The sequence below is a fragment of the Monodelphis domestica genome, chromosome 1 (genome assembly GCF_027887165.1).
Source record: "Monodelphis domestica isolate mMonDom1 chromosome 1, mMonDom1.pri, whole genome shotgun sequence".
In the NCBI taxonomy this organism is placed as follows: domain Eukaryota; kingdom Metazoa; phylum Chordata; class Mammalia; order Didelphimorphia; family Didelphidae; genus Monodelphis; species Monodelphis domestica.
Window position 1 is genome coordinate 174,787,751 of NC_077227.1, and position 24,562 is coordinate 174,812,312.

General features: G+C 37.7%; 1 protein-coding gene across 3 annotated transcripts in view; it reads right to left on the reverse strand.

The window, feature by feature from the left end:
• The window catches only part of METTL3 (methyltransferase 3, N6-adenosine-methyltransferase complex catalytic subunit), a 27,663-nt gene extending 6,173 nt beyond the window's left edge, over nt 1–21,490 (reverse strand). For 2 of the 3 annotated variants that reach the window (XM_007479776.3, XM_001368949.5), the window contains exons 1-10: nt 21,216–21,490; nt 3,553–3,770; nt 3,061–3,465; nt 2,443–2,618; nt 1,405–1,621; nt 1,010–1,197; nt 747–785; nt 475–583; nt 277–342; nt 34–146 (exon numbers count right to left, since the gene is read on the reverse strand). In XM_007479776.3, coding sequence (XP_007479838.1) covers nt 34–146; nt 277–342; nt 475–583; nt 747–785; nt 1,010–1,197; nt 1,405–1,621; nt 2,443–2,618; nt 3,061–3,465; nt 3,553–3,770; nt 21,216–21,315 — 1,631 coding nt within the window. In that variant the 5' untranslated portion in view covers nt 21,316–21,490. The remainder of the gene's footprint in view (nt 1–33; nt 147–276; nt 343–474; nt 584–746; nt 786–1,009; nt 1,198–1,404; nt 1,622–2,442; nt 2,619–3,060; nt 3,466–3,552; nt 3,771–21,215) is intronic. The other variant, XM_007479777.3, reaches the window with a different exon arrangement.
• Nucleotides 21,491–24,562: the final 3,072 nt, after the last annotated feature.

A 24,562-nucleotide genomic window follows, 5' to 3' on the forward strand; every position in this document is an offset into this window, starting at 1 on the left:
TTCAGTCTTATAGGCTGGGGGGGGGGGGCTTACCAGTTGGGCTGTACATTGTGTGGTCGTCCAAATAACTCAATTTTGCGGGTCCCAGGGGATAACCTCTCTATCATTCCATATATTTCATCTGGCTTGTGGCTTGTAGAGCGAACCTGAAAACCAGATCATTATTTATGAAATTAATAGTATTTCCACAATGAAATGAGATACTGAAGAGTATGTGAGAATTCACCACAGAGAGGAAAATGCAGAATGCTATGGGATACCCAAGGAAGTACTCACCTCAGCTACAATCACTTCACAGTCTAGGCCCCGGTTGAAGCCTTGAGGATTTCCCTTGACACCAACCTGACCAGAGACAGAAAATGGATTATATAGATATGTATCCCTGAAGCTTCTGTTATCACGTACCTCAAAAAGAAACCAAACTAGTGTTCCCTTTTCATCCTATCTAATTAGCTTATCCTGATAGCTACTTACCAAACAATGTTCCTTCCCATGGTTTAGCCAGTGGCCAGTTCGCCCTGTCCGGATGATTCGTTGCAATTGATTTGTCTTTACCCAGATGATCTCATCTACACGTTCATATCTATGGGGAAATAAAAGAATCAGCACAGTCTAGGTAGCCTTTCAAATTCTGCCAGGGCATCTTCTACAAAAGTGTTTGGAGAAAAAAAGGAAACTGGAAAATTCCAGGAAAAGGTAATATGGAGTTATATCATTTGAGAAACAACCTACTGATTACTACTTACCCCCAAAGGTTCAGACATTCTCTGCCCAATTCCATGGCTCTAGAGAGAAAAAAGAAGAGTTCATATCTTCATTATCTCTTAGGAATCTAATCTTAAATATGAAAACAGGAATGGGAGAAGTCAAGGTTCAAATTAGGATGGGTTGTTAACTTATTATAAATTTAAAGGAGCTAAGAATACAACCCAGGATCTTGCTTCCCACCCAGTACTTTTATGACACACCTCTTTGTATTTTCATATTCCTAAAACTGGAATATGCATACCTTCCTGTGACCCAGAGAAAGAGAAAGCCATCATCCTGAAGCACTGGGATGTTGAGCCTCCGCATCTCATCATCTGTTAGGGTACCATATGGCAACTCCATGTGAATATCCCAGGGTGGGTCAGCCATTACCACTGCGAACTTCCCCAAGATGCTCACATCCAAGTAGCGGATATCACAACAGATCCACTGTGTGGGAGGTAAACTGGTCATCTTCCCGCCTCCAAAAGTTGAATCCATCTCCAATCCCTCACCTCTCTTTAATTATACTTCTAGTCCCATTCCTAATAAGTAAAGCAATAACTATTATAGCTTTGCCCTTCCTACAACTTTGGCTTTTTCACTCCTACATAAGCAGTTCTAACTGGGCTCAGGATTTCCCAGAGCAAATAATACCTGTGGTGGGAAGAGTCGATCCACACTGGAATCAGCACCAACACCTTGTGTAAGGGCCAATTCCTGGCTAGGGGGGTGGTCTGAGCTGCCAGGGGCTTCAGCATCTATGCAGGCATCAATCTCATAATGTACATACTTGCAAGTGTCCATATGGAAGCAGGTGTTGAGGAATGAGCAGTCACCTAATGATTCATCTGTATGTTTATTAATGATTCGCCTGTGGGAGAGAACCAAAGAATTCAAAGCTGCCTGAAGAAAGTAAATTGCCTCAGCATCAGATTCTACAATGCAGATACCAAATCTTTCCTATTTCCAAAGCCAGTCCTTACCCACATTAGAATTTCTTTCTCTACCATTAATAGCTTTAGGGAAGGAAGAATGGCAAATAATATGGGATGACATGATCCAAACTCTAGAAAACCCCCCCTCACCAATTTAGCTTCTCTCTACTTTTTTTAAACCCTTACCTTCTGTTTTGGAATCAATACTCTGTATTGGCTCCAAGGCAGAAGAGTGGTTAAGGGCTAGGCAATGGGGTTAAGTGACTTGCCCAGGATCACCAGCTAGGAAGTATCTGAGGCTAGATTTGAACCTAGGACCTCCCATCTCTAGGTCTGGCTCTCAATCCACAGAGCTCTCCAGCTGCCCCCCAATTTAGCTTCTCTTATCACCAAAGGTGGAAGGGAACAGTTTAAAGACAATCCAATCAGGTACAAGCTTTCTACAGCTTCCTAAATAGAATTAACTCATTTCCCTTCCTGAAGTCTACATGTCAGAGGGACTCGGAAATGCTTTCTTATTCTAGGAAGGGAGGTCATAAAAACAGGGCATTTTTATGTTCCAGTTCTATTAGGGAAAGGAACATATATACCTCAGGGAAGACCATAACTTTATATGGAGGCAGGACTTCTCACTTCTCCCTAAACCTCAGATACCAAGTGATAGGGTAAAGGAAGAGCCTCAATGGCTTTGAAAGGGACTTATGCCCAATGGTTTTATTCCCAGGAGGTCACCCCACCTTTTCCCTTCTCAAAAGACCTGAAATGTAACTTGCGGCAGGGTCGGTCAGCATCACTGGCCTTCATGCATTCCTCTTTGGTGCCATAGTCACAGAACTCTTGTACCTGGGCCCTTCCTCGTGAGCGGAACTTCTCCACAATGGACTGTTCCTTGGCTGTTGTGGTATTTAGCAGCTCCAAGATCTCCTGACTCACCTATAATAAAAGAAGCTTAAGAGGTTCACTATATAGACTTTACCAGCTCCTTCACAAACACCTCTATATATTCTACCTTTGGAGAGATTAGGACAAATGAGGAAATGTATGACTGGCAGGGCAGAACACAGAGAATACTAACCAAAGTCTACATAACCTAGACCTCTAAGACAGAATTTAGGCTTAAACTAGAAAACAAAAATCTTGTCTTTTATTCTGATTACTTAGGCTATCCTTTACCTAGAAATTAAAAACAGAAAACCAAAACCAATATTCCCTCAATCTCCAAGTTGTGATCTTTATGGTCCTTTGCCTACATCTTCCCCATTCTTAGGCTGCTATCTGAGTACTTTTTTTGCTACCTATAATACATATCCATATCCATTCTTCCCCTTAATTTTTCTATATTTAGGTTCCTGTTGCCACCACTTCCATTCCTAACCTTCTTGCTCTGTTGCTCCTTGGTAGACTGTTGATTCAAGAGACTCTCAATTTCCAGATCTACGTCGGAAGCAGCATGTTTCCGTGATTTCTTGGCTGGCTCTTTGGCTGGCTCTGAAGTTGAAGAGGTCAGACCAGAGGCTGAGGAGCTGGTAAATGTAGTAGTTGTGGTGGGGTCTTGTTCTGCCCGCCGCTTCTGCCCTGTGCTGGCCCCTGCTACTTCCCCAAGGCCCTTCTTCTCTGCCACAGCCCCCATCATGGCTGAGAGCTTGGAATGGTCAGCATAGGTTACCAGTGTAGGATGGGCATCATCTTGGAGAAGGCCTCGTTTTACTTCAATCAACTCTTGTGCTGCAAACTTCTGTAGAAGGCTTTCCACCCCATCTTGTGTTGCAGGGGCATCTGGCTGGGGAGGGGCAACAAGATACTGGCTATGAGCTGAAGCAAAGGGAAAGTGGGGGATCCCAGCCCTCCGTCACATAGATGTCATTACCGTAGAGATGGCAAGGCGGATGGACACAGCATCAGTGGGCAGTGTCAGCGCCAAGTCTGAGAGGTGGTGTAATAACTTCTTTTCCAGCTCAGGGTCTGTGGCAAGCTCTGGAGTTCCTGAAGCAGTGCTTGGTTTAGGGCCACCTGAGGTGGGTGTCATGGGCACTGGACTGTCACTGCGAAAAGTTGGAGACAGCACTGCCTCTGGGTTCCGAGGATCTATAAGAAAGGAAGGGAAGGAGGGGTAAAAAGAACATGGCAGGACTAAGAATAATGCAACCATTGGCCACAATGGATACTGTAAAGTAATCCCAGATTTCCCAGCAATAACTTCCTATACCAAGCAGATTCTCTGACCAAGTCTATTTGACCTTTCCTTCTTTTGGCTTTCATGGAACCATCATTAAACTTTCTAATCTCTTCCCCAGAATGGTCTGGTGAATTCCCTGCATAAGTCTTTTCCAAAAATACATACTAAGATTAATAAACTTAGGCATGACACTTAAATGTAAATTTCTCTACTATTTTTCCTTCATGGTCATCTTTTGGTTTAGATACCAGTAAAGAGCAGTCCAAAGCTGATAAAAAGTTCAAGCTAGACTACCTTCTTTGATTAGGAAAAACAAATTTACTTGGTGTCAAGTCACTGTCATAAGGGAAGGCTTTCAGGAAGTAGGACTTTGAAATATTCTCTTCTGCCTTATGAATTACCATCTAATAAAAAGGGAAAAAAATTTTCTTGAAGTCCACTCTAAAATACTTTCTTTCTGTGGGTTTGGTACTTCTCCCTTATCCTGCCACTTCTCTATCCCTCTCTAGGCTGTTATCCAATCTCAATTGGACTGCAACCCTCTTTTACTCTTCACTGACTAACAATCACACCATATTCCCCATAGCAGATACTCCAAACCTTTTCTCAAACATTCAACCTCCAAAACTTAGACAATTCCTAGGAAATACCCTGCTTCCTAATTCTCTGGAAAAAAGTCAAAACAATCTAGAGAGCTCCCTCTCCTTTCCAATTCTACAATTCAAATTACTGCAACATCATCTCCTATTCTCATTTTTGCTATAGTTTTGAAGGATAATTGTTTTTTTTCTTTTCTGATGTCACATACCTAAATGGGAGTGTATAGGATCAAGGACAAATCAATGGTCATTTGCTCTTTCCATCAACCTTCACATTCACTTAAATGTTCAAACTGCTTCTTATCCTCTGGCTCCTTCCCCTCTGCCTAGAAATATGCCCAGATTTCATCCATCCTTATCATTTGCTTCAATCTACTGTTCCCTAAAGCTTTTGTCCTATCATTCCTTTACACATTCAAACTTCTAGAAAAAGGTATTTCCACTGTCATATCCTACTTGTTTCTCAGTTCCTAATAATTTGGCTTCTTTTTTTACCATTAACTGAAACTGCCCTCTCCAAGGTCACAGCTAAATCCAATAAATTTTCTCAGGACTCATCCCTTTTTATCTTTAGCATTTTATACTTCTGACCACTCTCTTATGGGATATTCTTTACTTGGGTTTTATGGCACTGCTTTGTTGTGGTTTTCTTCTCATCTGTCTGCCTAGTTCTTCTCAGTCTTTTTAGTTAGGATCATTATCAATCAAAACCTCAGGGCTCTGTCCAGCTTCCTTTTTTCTTCTTTTTACAAGTTTTCTCTTGGTAATTTCTTCAGCTCCCCTTTATTCAGCTATGTAGGTGACCTTCAAATCTATATACACAGACCTAATTTCTCTACTGAACTCTAGGCCTAAATTTCTAGTTGCCTACTTGATATCTCTATGTGGATGTCCCATAAACATCTTAATCGGATTAAAACAAATCTTTCCTCCCACATTTAACACTATTCTTAACCTCCCAATTTCTGTCAAGAGCACCATCATTCTAATCAACTAGGTTTGCAACCTAGGATTCCTTTCACTAACTTCGACCCCACCCTACCCCATCAATCACCTATCCAGTCTTGGGAGATACCTTCTCAACATCATTAGTAGCTATCCTTTGTCCCTATTCCCACCACAACTAACCTAAGTTCAGGTCCTCATCACTTCTATTGGATAACTAACTCCAGTATATCTTCCCTGCCTATTTACCCATTATTTCCCTCTTACACTTCAACCTTTAGCTAAACTGGATTATCTGTTGTTCCCCATTACATATTTCACTTTCTGTTTCCATATACCTTTTGTACAAGCTGTCCTCCCACATCTTAAATGTTCTTGATCCTCAACTACTCCTCCTAGAACCCAAGCTTCCTTCAAAGTTCAACTCAACTGTCACCTCCAAGAGGCTCTTCTTTCCCAGAGTTATTAATGCCCACCTCCCCAAACACATAGCATTTCTGTGAATCTGTGAATATTCTGAATCCTCCAAGTAGAATGTAAGCTCCTTGAGAACAAAGATTGTCATAGATTTACATTTTTACCCTCTAGTGCCTAAGCATATTGCCTGGCAGATAGTGGTAAGTGTTTACTAAAAGTTGGCAAGACTAAATGTTGGTTGATTTAGAGCCAAACAAAATCAGGAGTACTCTGTATAAGGCTCATATCTATTATAACTTTAAAGTAACATCAATTCAGTCTCATTTCAGTGAGTTACAAAGATGTTTTGTTGTCATGCTAATATTTGGCCAATCAGATAAAGATTACAAAATTTATGGTCATTCAGAGATTTTCAATATTATGGAATTAATTTCAATAAATTTGACAATTTAATTGAAAGGAAAAAGCTAACATATACAAGATATTCTGCTAAGAGTGCTACATCTTAAATATAATTATCCTCTTTGCTAAGGAGAATTCCATTTTCCCATTAATTGTTAAGGAGCTAAAAGTTGTTAATTTCTACAAAGATACGCTTCTGACTATAATGTCATCATGGGTTAGATGTAAAATAGGACAAAGCATAATACATATGCATGAAACCAAACACTTTTTTCCTCTCCCATAAAGTATAAAAACTAGGCAAAGAAATTGACTATTTTTTCATGTACAACTAAGACTAAACCAATGTAAAAGTCAATAAACCAAGAAAATATTGTAATGTTTTAAAAAGTGAGGCACTAAGTTATCACAGCTCATGTAATCATAATAACCAACAAGTATTTCCTCTTCATTTCTGCCTCTTGGAATGCCTGGTTTCCTTTAAGATTTAGTTCAAGTATCTTCTAAAAGAAAGTCTTTCCTGATCTGTCTTCCACCTCTACCTCAGCTCCAGGGCTCCTCCCTCCAAAAAATACCCAGTATTTTGTATAAATTTGGCAAATACTTAGACATGTACACATTTTCTCCTCCACAAGAATGTAAGTTTCTTGAGAGCAGGTACTACTTCCTATTCACCTTTTAATCTCTAGTATAGTGTGGGGTAAACAGTAACTAACAAATGCTTATTAATTCATTCACTAATTTGGCCCTGGAAAGTTTAATCAACCAATCAATCAGTCAGAAAGCATTTATTATCTATGTGCTAGGATCTAGGGATACAGATGAAAAATCTCTCCCTTGAAGGAATTTATATTCTAATGGAGGAGTTAACTGGTACACAGACAGATAGACACACGGAAACGACATACAAAGTAGCCACAAGAGGGAAGGCACTAGCAGACAAGGGCAGGCCTTCTTCAGAAGTAAGAATTCAAGCTGAGTCATGAAGGAAACCAGGGATTATAGAGTTAAGAAAAATGTACCTCCCCTTTGCTTTGAAGAGGTTAAAGTCTATTGGTGTGAAATACTGCATAAATAGTCAAACACAATTAATGATTTGGCTGAACTACCTTCCCCCACCTCCCAACTCAAATTTTCCTGTTGTATTTGTTACAAAGGAGGACTGAAATGAATCAAGTAGGAGAAAAAAAGGGTACATTCAGAAATAACGATGACATAAAAAACAAAGATATAAATAAAAATGAATGAAATTGTTGCAACAAGATTTGAATAATATAAGTGACAAATCTCAAAAAGAGGCACGGAAATACATGAAGTGATGTTAAATGAGGTCAGCAGGGCCATAAAAATAATACTGTATACACAATGATTGCAACAATGGAAGTGGAAAGAATCACCATGATACAAATGAAAATGAAATGTTGCAAATTACTAAGAACAAGTACAGCCCTGAAGAAGAGAGAGCATTTTTTTCCTACCCTTTGCAGAGGTGGGAGTGAGGAGTGACCCTCAGTTATGTATTGTCATGGATCAGTTTTTTCCCAATTCCCCTTCCCCATCTTTTCTTTGGAAAAAAAATCTGTTATTTGGGATAGCTAGGGACAGGGGGATTTAACAGATGTGGGAGATTTAGGAGATATAAAAATAAAAGATGGCAATAAAAATATTTTAAGCAAAACCCTTCCAAAAAAGAAGAAAAATTTCAGAAAGTCTTAACCTTTCTGTGTGAGTTTTTCTCAATCTAATTTGTTGGATTACAATTATTTCGTAAAACTGACATTAGGCTAATAAAATGCTAATCAAAATGACCCCAGGGTTTCACCTTACAACCAGGAAACTGGCAAAGATGACAAAAGAAGAGAATACTAAATGTTGGAGGGGTTGTATAAAGTCATGCATGGTAATGAATTGCTAGTGGATCTGTGAATTAATCCAACCACTAAGGAAAGTAATTTAGAATAATGAACACAAAGTGGCTAAAATATTCAAATATCCTTTGACTCAGAATCCACCACTAGGCAGGTCACTGAAAAAAAAAAAGCAGCTCCATATTCAACAAAGAATAAATATGAAAAGGCAACTCCAGCTATTTTATTTTATTTTTGCAGAAAGGAATGTCCTATAGTTGTTTGAGGATATGATCCACTATACATAATACCAGATTTTTTGATATGCTCATTAGTTTTGCTAAGTTTGCGGCCCCCCTTCTTTCTTTAAAAACAATTCTTTGTTATAAAAGATGGTTCTTTGGGAGGGGGAGTAATGCAAAAGGAAATTTTTTAAAAACTAAATTAGGTAGATTAGTGCTGATATGATTAATATTTCTAGTTAGAGTGAAATGTCTAGATGATTCCCTTTGTAGTGGAGGTGTAGGATTTTAAATTGATCTTGAATATCTGGGCCGATTATAATATGGACATTCTGAAATTTTCATTTGATGTCATAGGTAGGTCACATTTTATCTAGGCAATATTTTTCTTAGTGTGCACTTGTACTTTGTGTAGAAATTTTCTAACATGATATTGATGTCTTTGGCAGTTATGCAGGAAATGGAAACTTACATTTACTCAAGAAAATTTCTAATGTCTTGACCAAACCTATAGTATTTTTATTGTTACTGAAATCTTTCCTTGGGTATGGTCATGTCACTTGAGTACAAGAAATTCAAAAGTGGTATAAATAATCTGAAAATTGTTAGAAACTATTGAGTTGTATATCATAATTTCAAAACAACATAGTGAATTCTTAAAGTGTTCTATCTTTATAACTATTATCTAACCCCAAATCCTGTGTGGGAATAGTCTACTCAAAATGTCACAAATAATGATTCTTTAAACACTTTTCTCAAAGCTGCAGCTGTGAAACACTACCTTATTTTCCTGCCAAATATCCATTCTTTGTATGTGACTCTCATAAGAATGAAGCACAGGAATCTAAAGATTCAAAAGAGAGGAGTAACCTCTTCTGACTTTCCCATGACATCTATTATTAACAAATTCAAAACATGTAATGCCACATGTAAACTTGGCTGGATGATGGCTCTTTTAACTTAAATGAAACTCACTGAATGATCCCTTCATGTTGGCTACTCTATTGATGGAAGATATTACTCAATTCTTTCAACATGTTATTTGATTGAAGAGCATTTATAAAACTATTCTACCCACAAATATATTGTAAGCACTATAACCCAGTATTCTGAGACCTATTGTACTGCTCCTGAAAAAAATTAATTTTTATTTCATCTTGAATATTAATTATTTCATTTTAGAACAAGAATATTTCTTTCTCTAATACCGTTTCTTCTTTCTAAAAATAAAAAAAAATTTAAAAATACTCTTTTGATTTGTATTAGTTAATATTATAATCAACATACTCTTTACAAACAAGTCAGTATTTCCTAAGGTAAACAGGAATCCAAGAGAACCATGTTAAATAACAAACATTGAATATTGATTGTTGATCTTCTTTTCAAATCTGATCATTTATTTCAGTACAACTATCTTGATTTGTAATATCCTCATAAGTTTTTGCACAGTAATCAGAAAGTTATCCCCCCTGAGAATTTTCCTTTACTTATTTTCAAGATTCCAAGGGGAAAAAAGTACTTATTTCACAATTTTATATACATATTCATATAATTTATCAATCAACTAATATAATAATATTCCATCAATAAATTAATTTCATTCATCTAAATTTGAGTTGTCCATAAATGAATCACTGGTCCAATAATCTCTACTCAACCTAATAATTACCACTTTGCCAAGATCAATTAACACCATTAAATTATGTTTGTGCTTATCTTTTTACACCAAGACTGACTTAAACTCCCTCCTCATTCCAAACTCATCAACACCCTTTTGATATACTAAAAGGTCCAATAAAATTAGTTAAATCAGCAAACCATTGTTTCAGAACAAAAATTGTAGATATTAGAAAACTAATAAGCCAGTATATATGGATCTCTGAAATGAATGGATGGGCATTTGTTACCACACATTAAACATATAGCAGCAAAGACACCTTTTGTTCTAGTATAATAACAAAGCCAAGGATATTGTTTTCTCTTTTTAATGAAGTGCAGATTACCACCAAAAGCTTACAAAAGATAATTCTTTTATTTCAAAAGATTACTAAAATAGTACTTGGAAAAAAGCACCTGTCTCATTAATTTCATTCATATGGGGAGTTTAAACAATCTTTAAAAAAAATGTTATCTGGATATGTCTAGGGTCATAATACTTTTATTTATTTGGGAACTGAGTGAATTTTTTTTGGTAGTAGAAAAAACATAGTATTGGCAGCCAGAGGCCTTGGGTTCATATCCTGGTTCTATTTACCATTTGTCCAACTTTGGACAAATTATTGCACTTGCTGTTTTCTCACCTGTAAAATGAAAGGAATTGGGCTAGATCTCTAAAATCCCTTTCATTTCTAAATCTAGGATTCTATGACCCTATTTTTTTCCTTCAGTATTTAGTTTGGTTACCAAGCAAGCAAGACAGTTTGTAAGACTAAAAATATAGTGTTGGACCAATTTTATTTCCTTCTAACACAAGGAAATAGATCATATGGAGAATTTAAAATGTATTAAAGTTTCTGATTACATTCATGACATTTTTATTAAAAAGTTAAATTACACATATTTCAAAGGCTTTATGAGTATTGCTTTCAACAATGAAAAGTAATCCATTCATGCTTTTTCATCTTCATGAGTTTTGTTCATATCCTCCCATAAATCTTCAATAAGGGGTGTTCCAACATGCTTGGGGGGAGGGGTAAAGAACCTTATAGCTTCTGACGTTACTTACAGCATATAGTCTAGGTGTTTGATGATTATTCTGTTCTCATTATATGACTAGCCTACTGTCTTTTCTATTTATTTCTGGGCATATCCCTTATACTGTTTCTTTTGATCAATTCTTTATATCGAATACACTGTGGCCTATTCATGGATCCCTCACTTTCAAGCAGCCCCCACAACAGAAGCCTCTCCATTGCCCTCTGGGTGATCTGTAAATTTAAATCTTTAGGAATTGGTTTTCATGACATACAGCTATAGAATAGTCAAATCAGTTAACAAGCATTTAATAGTGCTTCCTATGTGCCAGGCACCATGCTAAGTGGTGAGAATATAAATACCACAGCACCATAAAGAAACTAATATTAAAAAGATAGTCCATTCTTTCAGAGAAAAGCTTGGAGTCATTAAAAAGCATTGCACAATTTCTGAAAGGCAATCCAGCTTATTCTCCTCCTATCTGATTCTACGCCAAGTTTGCTGTCCAGGCACAATGTCTATCCACAATAAATGCACTATAAGGAACCAGCTTTACAGGTTAGACAACTGACTGCAAGAGTAATGGTTTTCAAACTTTCTGAGACCTTTCTTTCTCCCATTTTTCCTTCTTATTTTCTGTCGCTTCTACCTTTCCTACAAATGCCACCTCTTGTAACAAAAAGTTAAAAAGGAAAAAAAAGGAAGTTCAGAAAAACCAACCAACACAAAAACTATATTTGACAGTGTCATATTTCACATCCATATTCAAAATGTCTGCAGTGAAGGGAGGGAAGTGTAATTTCTTAATTATTCTCTGAAGCTAGAGCTTGATTATTATAATTGTTAGTTTCAGTTTTTGTTCTACTTATATAGTTGTAGTCATTATGTATATTGTGCTTCATTATGCACTCCTTGGTCATCCTATGCTTCTTTGAATTCTTCATATTCATTATTTCTTATGATATAGTAATATTTCATTATATCCACATGTCATAATTTGTGTAGTCATTCCCCAACAGATCATCTTCTTTGTTTCCAGTTCTTTCCTATCTATAGATTCTTAAAACAAACAAACACAATGAATGGAACATGAGGTCAAGGATATTAAAAATAATAATGTGAAATGGAGGGTCAGTATCATCTCACAACTTTCAAAGACTTTAGAATGCTTAGCAATTCACCACAAATTCAGAAGAACAAATATAAAACAGGAATGCCAAAGAAGTGATGAACTCAATATGCTTTGGCCATATTTTCAAGTATGGTCAATGAAAAAATTCATTTTTCAGGGACTATGCATGTTTATGATTATGATTCCCTCCCCCTCCCTTTTCTTCTTTTTTTCAATGGGAGAGTAGTGGGAGGGACAGATTATAAAGGTATTTATTTTAAAACATAAGTGTTACTAATATCTTTTGGGGGGGCAATAGATAATTTCCCCCTTCAGAGATCTGTCTCTTATAACAAATTTTTAAGAAAAAGAGGGGGAAAAATAATATATATCAATACATCAGAAAAACCTGACATTATAGGCAATATTTCATATTTGTGTAGATCCACCACCTCTACAAAAGAATGGGAGGATGTATCTTCTCATGCCTTTTTTTTTTCTTCCAAGAACCAAGTTTGGGGGTTATTTTTTCCCCCCAAGATTTTGACCTCTTTTTAAAAAAATTATTATCATGCAAAATACCCTTCCATATTAGTCCTTGTTGTAAGAACATACTCACACAAAACCAAAATTAGGGACAAAATTTTTAAACATTCTCTTTGAACTCTAAAAGGAGGAAGGCTCAATGTATGGCAAAAATACTGACTGGGTGGGAATCTAAGGACCTTGTTTAGAAAATTCATTTTGCTATTTACTTTCCAGGTGACCTTGGAGGAACCACTTAAAACCCTCAAAGTCTAACTTTGTTCATCTTTAAAATAAGCAGGTTGGACCAGAATCTCACTATCATAGCTCTGAAATTTATGATCCTAATTACAATCATAGAAGCTGATTACACACACACACACACCCCAAAAACAAAAAAACAAAAAACAAAAAAACAATGAAGACATATAAAGCACAACTTAGAAAGTGTTTTTTAAACTACTAATCTTGTCCAGGACATTAGAAGCTTAAATTCAAAGGATGGTTTTCAGTAGCTCACTGCTCAACACAAAGGATATACAGAATGATGTTTTTGAATACATTAAAAGGCATTTATTAAATGCTTCCTGTGTTTAAAGCAATTGTATTAAGCACTAGGCCTTAAAAGGAAAAATAAGGCAGTTCTCATTCTCAAGGAGTTCACATTCTATTGGGGGAGACAGCACAAAAGGAGGTCTCAGCTATAAATCAAATGCTAATATTTTCATGGAAAAATCATATTTGTTTCTGATATTGAACCATCTGAGAGTTCCAAGTACTTTTTATGGAGATCAGCCTTAATTGCCAATATCCTTTATATGTTTATCAATAACTTTTTCATTTTGGGGGGTAATCTTCCATTTTTATTCTTGAATACCCTTGGAATAACTTTGATTAGGATCAGGAAAGGTCTCAGGTTAAGAGATAGCATTTGAGCTATGCTCTGAAGAAACCCAGGGCCACTATAAGGCAGAGATGAGGAAGAAGTACCTTCCAGGCATAGAGGACCAATTATGTCAAGGCAAGGAGTTGGAATATGGTCTCTCATGTGCATAGAAGAGTTTGAAGATTAGTTTGACTATTGGGGTAGATGGAGAGGAGCAACAGGAAATAAATATGAAAAGGAAGATAGCAGTTATATAGAAAGCTTTAAATGCCTGGCTATGAAATTTATGTTTAATGATTGAGAATTTTTATTGAGGATATTTGAGTAAGGGATCAATAAATCTGTGTTTTAGCTATATCACTTTGGTAGCTATGAGATAGAGGATGAAGGATAAAAAGACTAGAAATAGGAAACCAACTAGTAGGAATTTTGCAATAGTCCAGATAAAAGATGATGGGGGCCTAAGCTATGGTAGTCACTGTATCAATGTAAAGAAGGGGATTGATATAGCAATAGAATCAGCAAACCTTAACTCACTGAAGATGAGCATTCAGGAAAAAGAAAGTCTCAAAGATAACACCAAGGTTTCAAACTTGGATAACTGGAAAGACAGTAATTCTTCATCAGAAATAGTAAAGTATAAAAGGCAGATAGCTATTTGGAAAAAAAAATAAATTCCCTTCTAGTCACTTTGAGTTTGAGATGCCCACAGGGCCTCCAGATAGAAATGTCCAGTGTAAACACTTGGTAATGTGGGGCTATAGTTTAGGAGAAAGTTTAGGGTTGGACAAGTAGACATATATAAAAAGATGCAGAACAAAGGAAGAACATAAACAATGACTACAACAACATATTTAATGGGAAACAAAACTCAGATAAAAAATGGATAATGCTGGAATTACCTAATTAAAGTTAAAGCTATTCAATAAACTCTAATGGTTTTATCTTCAGTATAAAATATAAAATCCTGTTTGGCTTTGTATAATTAGAAATCTTGAACCCTTGGACTTCATCTCCCAGAATCCTTCTCCCTTCATCCAAATTGTGTCCTCGCATTTGGTAAATAAGTTGTGTGTAACTCTTCCGTTTTTCTCTCTTCTGATGGTACTCTGCGCTCTGTGGCCACATGTGGGGTCCCAGGAAGCTTTCTTTCTTTACTGAGGCTATTATTTTCCTTATGCTTCAAGTATTTATTAATAAACTTTATAAAATATAATACTTGGAGTATCTGGATATTCATTTTTAAGCTTAAAGCTTATTTTTTTAAACCCTTACCATCTGCCTTAGAATCAATACTGTGGATTGGTTGCAAGGCAAAAGAATGGTAAAGGCTAGCCCACAGGGTAGGGGTCCCCAAATTGCAGCCCCCTGAGGCCATTTATCCAACTCCCACCACACTTCCAGAAGGGGCATCTCTTTCATAGGTGATCAGTGAGATGAATACAGGATGCATCCACATCCTGTGCTCCTGGGGTACTTTATGTGGCAGTGCCACAAAGTGTGGCATTGCTCACGTACAGTACTACTTCCGATGACATAATCCTTTGTATGGTGCCTTGTTCTGAGAGTAACAGAATGAGAATGAGGCACTTCGCAAAAGATTATGTGGCTGCACAATGGAAGCCATCAGCATGGTGAGTGGCAATCTGGGGGAGGGGATTTCGCACTGTGTATATTGCTGCCCAGTATAATGGTGGCAATGATGGGCCTGTGTAAACCTCAAAATTTCCTTAGACTTATAAATGTTGGAAATTTCACCATTGGGATATTTCATACTTGGAAAATTTCTTACTGATAGTCTATTGGAATGGGAACCCCATTGGCATGGGAGGTTCCTTCTCTTCCCTTCTTAAGATTACTTTAGGACAGAAACCCTTTGCTGAACAATGGAAAGGACTTTGACCTATGCTTAAGCATAGAACAGGAATTTCTTTGAGTCTTGATTGATTTTAGAATTGATACAATGGAGATACTTGGAATAAATCTCCACCCTATTCAGTCCTAATAGGATTGAGTAAGGGCTGCAGCCTAGATCAAAATTTAATTATTCCAATCTCTACCATACTCAAGTTAACAGGATTTAGAAAGGGCTGTAGCAAAGGAGTAAAGATTTAATCATTTGAAAAATATGACCTTCAACAGACATGTGCAAAAGCCAGAAACCTCTGGGCGGTCCTGGGTTAAGCTAGAGCCTCCATTGACAGGGAAATTGATGAAGAGTGATTGGTAGATGTGAGGACTGAGGGGAGGCAACTTGGATGGTTTCCTTAAAGATAGGAGGGTCTGGAGACTGGAGGAGGTGGAGGAGTTTTGGTCGGGGTGATTGCGGTGGACTCTGTGAAGGCTTGCTCTGAAGGAAGCTGAAGGTGGGGGCCTCTGAGACTGTTTCTCCATTTTGGTCACGTGAGTAATAGGGACTGATCTCTTTTCTTTGCTCCAGCTATCTAAGGGCTTGGGCCTTTTGGCCCAGCCTAAACAGAAGGGGTATTTAAGCCCTATTCCCTTCTCTCCCTTTTTCTCTCTCTCTATCTCTAATTCCTTTCTTACTCCTATTGTAATTAAACTCCAAAAAAGGCTGACGGCTGACTTGAGTTTTTCATTTAGGAATTACATAGCTGATTCCTTGGCGACCTTAAATTAATATATATCAGTCTTTTAAAGTGATTCCCTTGTAACACCTGTGCAAGGTGTGACAGGCCCATCACAGCCAGCACTGCAGCCTCTGCTATCCCAGGAACAGTGGTATACAGTATCATAGGCCCAACACTGCCTCCAGTACTGTATACAGGCATCGGATAGTGGTGATCTGGCCTGTGACATCAGCAACCATCTTTGGCAGCACTTATGTCTGTGAACAGACTTTTTCCAGTATAAAACATCTTAAATCTCCAACCAGATCTAGACTAACTGATGAATACTTGCATCACTTGTTATGGCTAGCAGTGACAAATATGGAACCGGACATTGACCATCTCATTAGCCAAAAGCAGGCCCATAGTTCCCACTGAAATACTGGTCAGTTTGTTGATTTAAATTTACTTGCTCTTTATTTTAAATATTGTATTCATTCCTATTTTGTTTTTTTACTTTAAGGGACAGTGAACTGGCCCTCTGTGTAAAAAGTTTGGGGACCCCTGCCATATGGGTTAAGTGACTTGCCCAGGGCTACATGGTTAGGAAGTATTTGAGGCCAGATATGTCTGGCTCTCAATCCACTGAGCCACCTAGCTGCCCCCTTATTTGGCTTTTGAATCCCTTTATAACCTAACTCCTTTCTAATCTTTTTACATTTTACTCCCTTCTACAAATCCTGCAATCCAGTGACATTTGCCTCCTCGATAATATCTATTCCACCTCTTCACTCTGTATGTTCTCTTTGTCTTCGAAACTTAAAAAAAAAAATTTTTTTTTAAAGCCCTTACTTTCCATCTTAGAATCAAAACTATGTATTGGTTCTAAGGCAGAAGAGCAGTAAGGGCTAGGCAATGGGAGTTAAATGACTTGCCCAGGGTCACACAGCTAGGAAGTTTCTGAGGCCAGATTGTGAACCTAGGACCTCCTGTCTCTAGACCTGGCTCTCAGTCTACTGAGCCACCTAGCTGCCCTCTCTAAACTTAAAAGTTTTATTGATGTATTTTGTTTTCATATTTCATACATTTATAGATTATTCCCATTGTAAGAGTTCTTGAAACAAAGTAAAACAGTTACGTAAAACTAATAATACAGTAATCTTATCTGAAAGTTAATGCGATGTCACATCTGTAGCAACTTGCTACCTTTCTATTTTTAAAAAAAGTTTATCCCTCCCCCACACCTATCCATCCAGGTGGGGGTGGGAGAAAGAAGAAATTTCTTGTAACAAATATGCTATTTTTAGTGGCTGTCCATTATGCCTGGAATTCTCTGGCTTTTGGCTTCTTTGAAGTCCCAGCTAAAATCCCATCTTCTACAAGAAGCTTTTTCTAATCTTTCCAAAGCTAGTGTCTCCCTCTACAATTATCTTTATTTTATCCTGTACATATCTTATTTGTACAGTCATTTGCATGGTGAAGTGGACTTCTATGGACTATGTGCTCCTTGGCAGGGGCAGATTTTTTACTGTCTTTGTATCACTAGACCTAATAGCAAATTCTTCATAGAAAGTTGCCGACTCCTGGATTCAAATCTGGCCTCAGATACTTCTGAGCTGTATGACCCTGGGCAAATCACTTAACCCCAAATGTCTCATTCCTACTTCTGCCTTAGAACCAATACATAGTATTGATTCCAAGACAGAAGGTAAAGAATTTGGGAGGGGAAGGGAATAAATAACAACTTGTTGACTGACAAAACAATGATCCTTCCTTTCTTTTAATAAACAATAAAATGCGAGTGTAATAAAGGTTTTATGTACTATTAATGTAGTATGGTGGAGAGAGGGTTATACTTAGAACCAGAGGACCTCTACTTGAATTCCAAATCTGCTTCTTAGTTATCTGTATTACCTTGGGCAAGGCAGTTCATATCTCTGGTCCTTAGTCTCATCTGCAAAATGAGGAGGATGCCTTTTGTGAAGAGTGAATCAAACTCTCTTTATCTATCAATCAACAACTTTTAAGTTAATCAATCAAAAACTTAAGTACTCCTTCTTAGGACCTTATCAATCACTAAGTATGAGAGTTCACAAGTCACTTGCTAGAGTAGGTGACAACTCCAGAGGCCACTTTCCCCCTTCTCCCCCTGGCAGTGCTACACAAATTGAAAGACTGTGATTGGTTCCCATCAAGTGGGGAGAAGGGATAGGAAGTGAAGTGGAAAAAGGAATATTAAAAGTCCTTAACTTCCTATCCAACAGACTCCTCCTTGAAACTTCTCCTTTGGAGGATGGCTCCTTGGGGCTTTTTGGACTTTGACTTTAACTTGGAGCTGTGGGCCTTTTGACTGGAGTTTTCGGCTTCAGAGACTTCAACTTTTGGCTTTGGAGCTTCTTGGAGTTAATGACTTTCTTGATTTTCTTGTTGGGTTCAGTGCTGCCTCGGTGAGCTTCACTCATGAGGTTTTTTTTTCCTGCATTGGGACCTTGCCTGGATCCTGCCCAGTTTGCTGAAGAGTGACTAGGATTCCCACGTGGTGATTGGAACTCTGTTGGGGAGCAAGCTTCATTTCACCAGATTAGTATTTAGGGTAGTCTAGGCAGTCTCCTTACCTCTTTCCCTTCCCCATTTCCCTCTTTTTTACTAATATTCCCATTAAAACAAAATTGTTAAAAGCTGCTAATAGTTTTCCTGATAAGGGATAATAATCAGTGACCATTTTTTATAATTCTCTTATTTAGCCAAAATCCCAATTTAACCATTATGCTCTGAGATCCTTCTGACTAAATCTATGAGTCAATAAGGAAACATCACTTTTATAAAATTTTGCATACCATTTTCAGGGACTAAACATTGTAAAGGACTAAATTGTAAAAGTATATTTGTATATGATAAAACAAAATTTATCAATAAAAATTCAAAAAATTTAAAAGACAAAATGAAGGATAAGCAGATAGTCTGTGTGTTACATTTGTATCCTTCAATCCTCTAGGCTGATCTATGGAGGATTTATGGGAGGGCATGGACAAAACAACACAGAAGAAATAATAACAGCAATTTACATGTCAATTTAAGGATTGCAAAATGCTTTACATATATAGTCTTATTTGATTCTCACAATGACCTTATAAGGTAGGTACCATTATTATTATTGTCACATTTTAAAGATGAGGAAATGGAGGCTCAGAAGACTTCAGACTTGCCTAGCTAATAAATATAGTCTGAGGAAAGAGAGGTCTGAAGAGATTAGATGATTTGCCTAGAAACCCACAGCTAGTAAGTAAATGGTACTGTCAGGATTCAAACCCAGCTATACCTGACTTCAAGGATAGAATTCCAGCTACTATATCACATTCTTTCCTGGTAGTGATAGCTACATTTTAAAGATGAAGAAACTAAGGCAGAGGAAGTTAAATGACTTGCCTAGGGTCCACAGGTATTAAGTGTCTGACAGTATAGTAGTATTTGAACTCCAATTGTCCTGACTAGGTACCAGTACCTAGGTACCAGTACCCTACTAAGCCAAGCGGTTCACATATATAAGTATATGTGTACATAACATGCATAATAAAAATGAACATACTGTGTGAACTCATTTATAGACACATAACATTCAGAAAGAATGCTCCTTGTACAGGTATGTGTATATCTGACATTTCTAAAGATCTTTAAAATTTTGCAAAACACTTAAACAATATTTCATTTGAGTCCCACAAAGGCCATTATGAACTTAATTTTACAGATAAGGAAACTGAAGCTCTGAGAGATTAATGGTCAAACAACTTTGAAATATCTTCTGTTATAAAAAAAAATGACTATCTGTATGACTAAGTATAAAGCAAAACAATTAAAAACAAAATCAAAACTACAGAGAGGCAATATGCAGAAAAAGAAAAGGGAAGGGAAGGGATGAGGAATAACCTATTACATGCCAGGTGTTGTGCTAAGCACAATATTCGAATGGATGCTGTTATTTCCTTATTTTACAATTGAGGAAACCTAGGCAATCTGAGGTTAAGTGACTTGCCGGGGGTCACACTGCTAGTAAATAGCTGGAGCTAGATTCACTGCATTTTAACTTAGATGTTCCTGAGAGCCCAGCACCAAACTGCCTTAGCAAGAAGCATAGAGTCAAAATGGATCAAAGGTGAAGAGGAATAAACAATATCCAGTTCTACAATAGTGATTTTTCACATTAACCAATCAACAGACCACTTTACTGGGACCAAAGATCCTTGCATCTCTTAACCATTAACCAATCAACAGACCACTTTACTGGGACCAAAGATCCTTGCATCTCTTAACCTACCTCTCTTTTCAACACTGACAAGACACACTTCAATTTCCTTGAAAACAGTATCCTTCCGACTCACCTACATGACAGTGTATCATTTTTTACAGCAATAATAAAGATAGGGATGCATGATAGTTAAACTTGACTAGTGTTGGGACTTTTAAAATTGGGTTGAAAATCACCCGAGAAAGATTGTCAGGGATGTAAACTCTCTATAGAGGGTTAAAGCAGATTATTTTCTATCTTCTGGTGAGTACTGAAAAGACAGTCAAGAGAAGTATAGTTGAAGGGAGTTAATTTGGAGAAAAGATTCCATGTATTGGGGGGTGGTTTGCTGCATAATTATCTTCATACAGCTGAGAATGTCAAGTGGTAAAGAGTTTAAAGAAATTTCTCTTCTTTTTAAGTAGAGATTAACTGGACTCCTTGGCCTTACACAGCAGAGCCAGAGGCAATGAATAGGTGTAGAAGCATTTTTTTTTCCGGTTCGATATTACGAAAATTTTTCTAATGATTAGCGTGGTGCAAAAGTGCAATAAAGTACCTTATTAGGTAGTGAGTTCCTCATAACCTGAATTCTTTAAAAAGAAGGTAGGACCCCTTGGCAGGGATGCCCACTTGGCTCGTTGCTTATGTGACATACACTAGGTTGGGACTGGGAAACCAAGGGGGCCACAGTAGCTCCCTGAAGAGCGGTTTCGGCGGGACGCCAAGCACAGCCCCCTTTCTTCCTCTGCCCCGCCCGTCCTGGGACCCTTCACTCAGGACGGCCCGCGGAGTCTTCCCCCGTCCGCGTCCGCGCCCGCGCCCGCTCCTCACCGATGTGCCCCGAGTCCTGCTTCCGCCGCCGCTGCAGCCTCTCCCGCAGCGAGTCCAGCTGCTTCTTGTGAGCCTGGATAGAGCTCCATGTGTCAGACATCTTCACTTCCCCACGCCCCGTAGAAAGGAACGGCAAAGCTTCAGCTGCCCCAGAACCACCTCCCCGGCCAGGGCCAGGGCCAGTGGGAGAAAGGTGCACAAACTTCACATGGACACTTCGTACTAAACAGGAAAAAAAGCTCGGCAGCGAGGCGCCTGTGTGTTACGTCACTTCCGCTTCCGCCCTTAGATTGAAGGCAAAGCTAGAACCGTGTTTGTTATGGGCACAAGAACCGCCATTTCCCTTTTTGTCAGGTGGAATGTTGCAAAGGCCAGTGGGTACTGGCAACGTGAAGCTGAACTAGCCATGTTGTTAGCTGGCAGGAAACCAGCCATGTTGATTATAGGCACATGTGCAGCCATGTTGGAAGGTAGCAGAAATGGGAACGTGTTAGTTAACCCGTTAAGTAGTTAATCCATTAAACTAAGGTATTAAGATGAAAGGATCTAGAACTGGAATAGACCTTAGAGATCATTTTGTACAACTACCTAATTTTTCAGATGAGGAAACGGAATTAATGCAACCTTAATAATAGCTAGCATAGCATTTTAAGGTTCACAAAGCACCTTACATATAACTCATTTGATCCTCTTAGCCCTGTGAATTATATGCCATTATTAATACTATATTCAGTTAGGTCAGTGGGTCAGTGAGCAAGCAACATTTGCCAGACACTGTGCAAAATACTTGTCACTGCCTGCAGCCACAAATTAATATATTCATGGGTGGACACCTGAGGAGAATGGAAACTGAGGGAAAATAGGTAACTGAGAGAGAGAGAGAGAGAGAGAGAGAGAGAGAGAGAGAGAGAGAGAGAGAGAGAGAGAGAGAGACAAGGGAGGAAGAAAGACTCAGAGACAAGGAGTTAAAAAACATGGGCTCCATCCTGTGTGCTCCTCTGATTGTATTGAGAGAGAGTGATCTGCACATGTCCCCAAACTTTTATTGTAGAATATAGGAATGTGGAGTGGGAGGTAGCTAATGAACATGTGACATGGCATAGGTTTTAACATTGGCTCAATTGACAATTATATAATCAAAGAGAGGAGGTTAATCAAGCATGTGACTTGGTAAGGAGTGTGGTCTAATAAGGAGGTAGCTAGTACCCTGTGGCTTGACCTTTGGACTGAAGAGTTGGAAATATAATGATCAATAAGTAACATGACCATGTGTCTGGTATATGAGTCCTTAGGTTACAATATCAGTACATCAATAATACTTTCAACATGAGAATATACCTAGGATACTACAATACTGGTGATGCAAAGAAGACAAAACCAGTCCTTGCCCTCAAGGAGCTCTTACTCTAGGGAGGAGCTAACATGTAACATATCTGTATATGTGAATGCATGTATATATTTATGTGTATATATTTCAGAGGGAAGTCAATAGAAGGAAGGAAGGAGAGAGGGACAGGAAAGGGAAATGGTATCTTCTATATAAGGTAGGATTTGAACTGAGTCTTAAAGAAAGGTATGAGGTAATAGAAGTGAGGAAAAAATTGCAGGCATAGGGGATAGCCAGTACAAATGTACATAGTCTAATATAGAATGGCATTTGTGTAAGGAACAATACAAAGGCCAGTGTAGATGGATCTTAGAGAGTGTGGAGGGGAGTAAGTGTAAAAAGACTGGGAAGGTAGGAAGGAGATAGGTTATGAAGGACTTTAAATGTCAAACAGGATTTTAATGGGGAGCTGCTGAATTTCATTAAGTAGAAGAGGTGATGTGGTCAGACCTATACTTTAAAAGATGTGAGATACTGAGACGGTAGAAATGACAAAATTTGAACAGATTAGGGGTATGAATGAGAAATTGCAGACAACACTGAAATTGTAAACCTGAGTGAAGATGGCGGTTCCTAGACAGGACATTTTATTGAAATGACATATGAGACATTGAATTCAATATATTCAAAAGCAAATGGTGATTTGAAACTAGAGGTCAGGAGGGTAGTTAGGACTGGATAATTAGAAGTGAAAATTCTCTACATAGAAAGAATAATTGAAGCACAAGACCTAATGAAATCATTATTGGAAAGAGTATAGAGGGAGAAAAGAAGAAGATAAAGGACAGAGCCTTGGGAGATACCCCAGGTTAATGGGAGTGAACTGGATGAAGATCTAGCAATGAAAATTTATAAGGAACAATCTAACAAGTAGGAGAAGAACCAAGAGAGAGCATTATTACAAAAATCTAGAGAGAAGAGAATATCAAGGAGAAGAGGATGTTTGACAGTGTCAAGGTGCAGAGAACTCAAAAAGAATAAGAAGGGAGATAATTGGTAACTTTGGGGATAGCACTTTAATTGAGCTCCACAGTTCAAAAAAGCTTAATAACTATTATCATGAAATGATAGGTCATAATAAATCTGATATCATGGTTGCCAATTTTAGTTTCCATCTTAGAATGGGGGTGTTTATATTTAACATTCATTCATTCGTTTAATAAACATTAAATCCTTACTATGTGTGAGGCACTGTGCTAGCAGTATACCTATTAGAAGAGAGAAAATTGATACACAAATATCTAAAATACACAAAATTATGTAAAATATAGGCTTTTGGAGGGCAAAGACTTATTTTGTTGCCTTGGTATTCATGGTTTTTAGTATAGGGTCTTTTGCACTTAGTGTTGCTGTTCAGTCTTTAAATATAAATATAATAATATATTATATGTAATAATAATATAATGTATAATTATATAATGTAATATAAATATAATATAAAGAGTTGCATCTTTATGACCCCATTTGGGGTTCTTTTGGCAAAGATACAAAGGCCATTTCTTTCTCTAGTTCATTTTACAGATGAGGAAACTGAGGCAAATAGGGCTAAGTGATGTACCCAGGGGTCACACATCTAGGAAGCATCTGAGGCCAATTTCAACTTGGGTCTTTCAAACTCCAGACCTGGTACTCTACAGCCAACTAGCTGCCCTTTTTTACTTAGTAGATCTTCATAAACATTTGGTGAATTGAATTGATTTAAATTAAATATGCATTAAGTATCATACTGGCAGATAAACTAGCTATTTTAGGAAAGAGTACTCGTGATCAGAAAAAAAAAATTTAGTAAGGTTAAGTGTTTTAGCATTTTAGATAGGTCTTGAAAAAGAGCTAGTATTTCCTTCCAGTAGGCAAATATGTGAGGAGAGTGGACATTGGGAATAGAAAATGTCATAAACAAAGACACAAAAGTGGGAAAGAGATTTTTGTATGGGAACACTGAGTACTCTTGACTGACAAA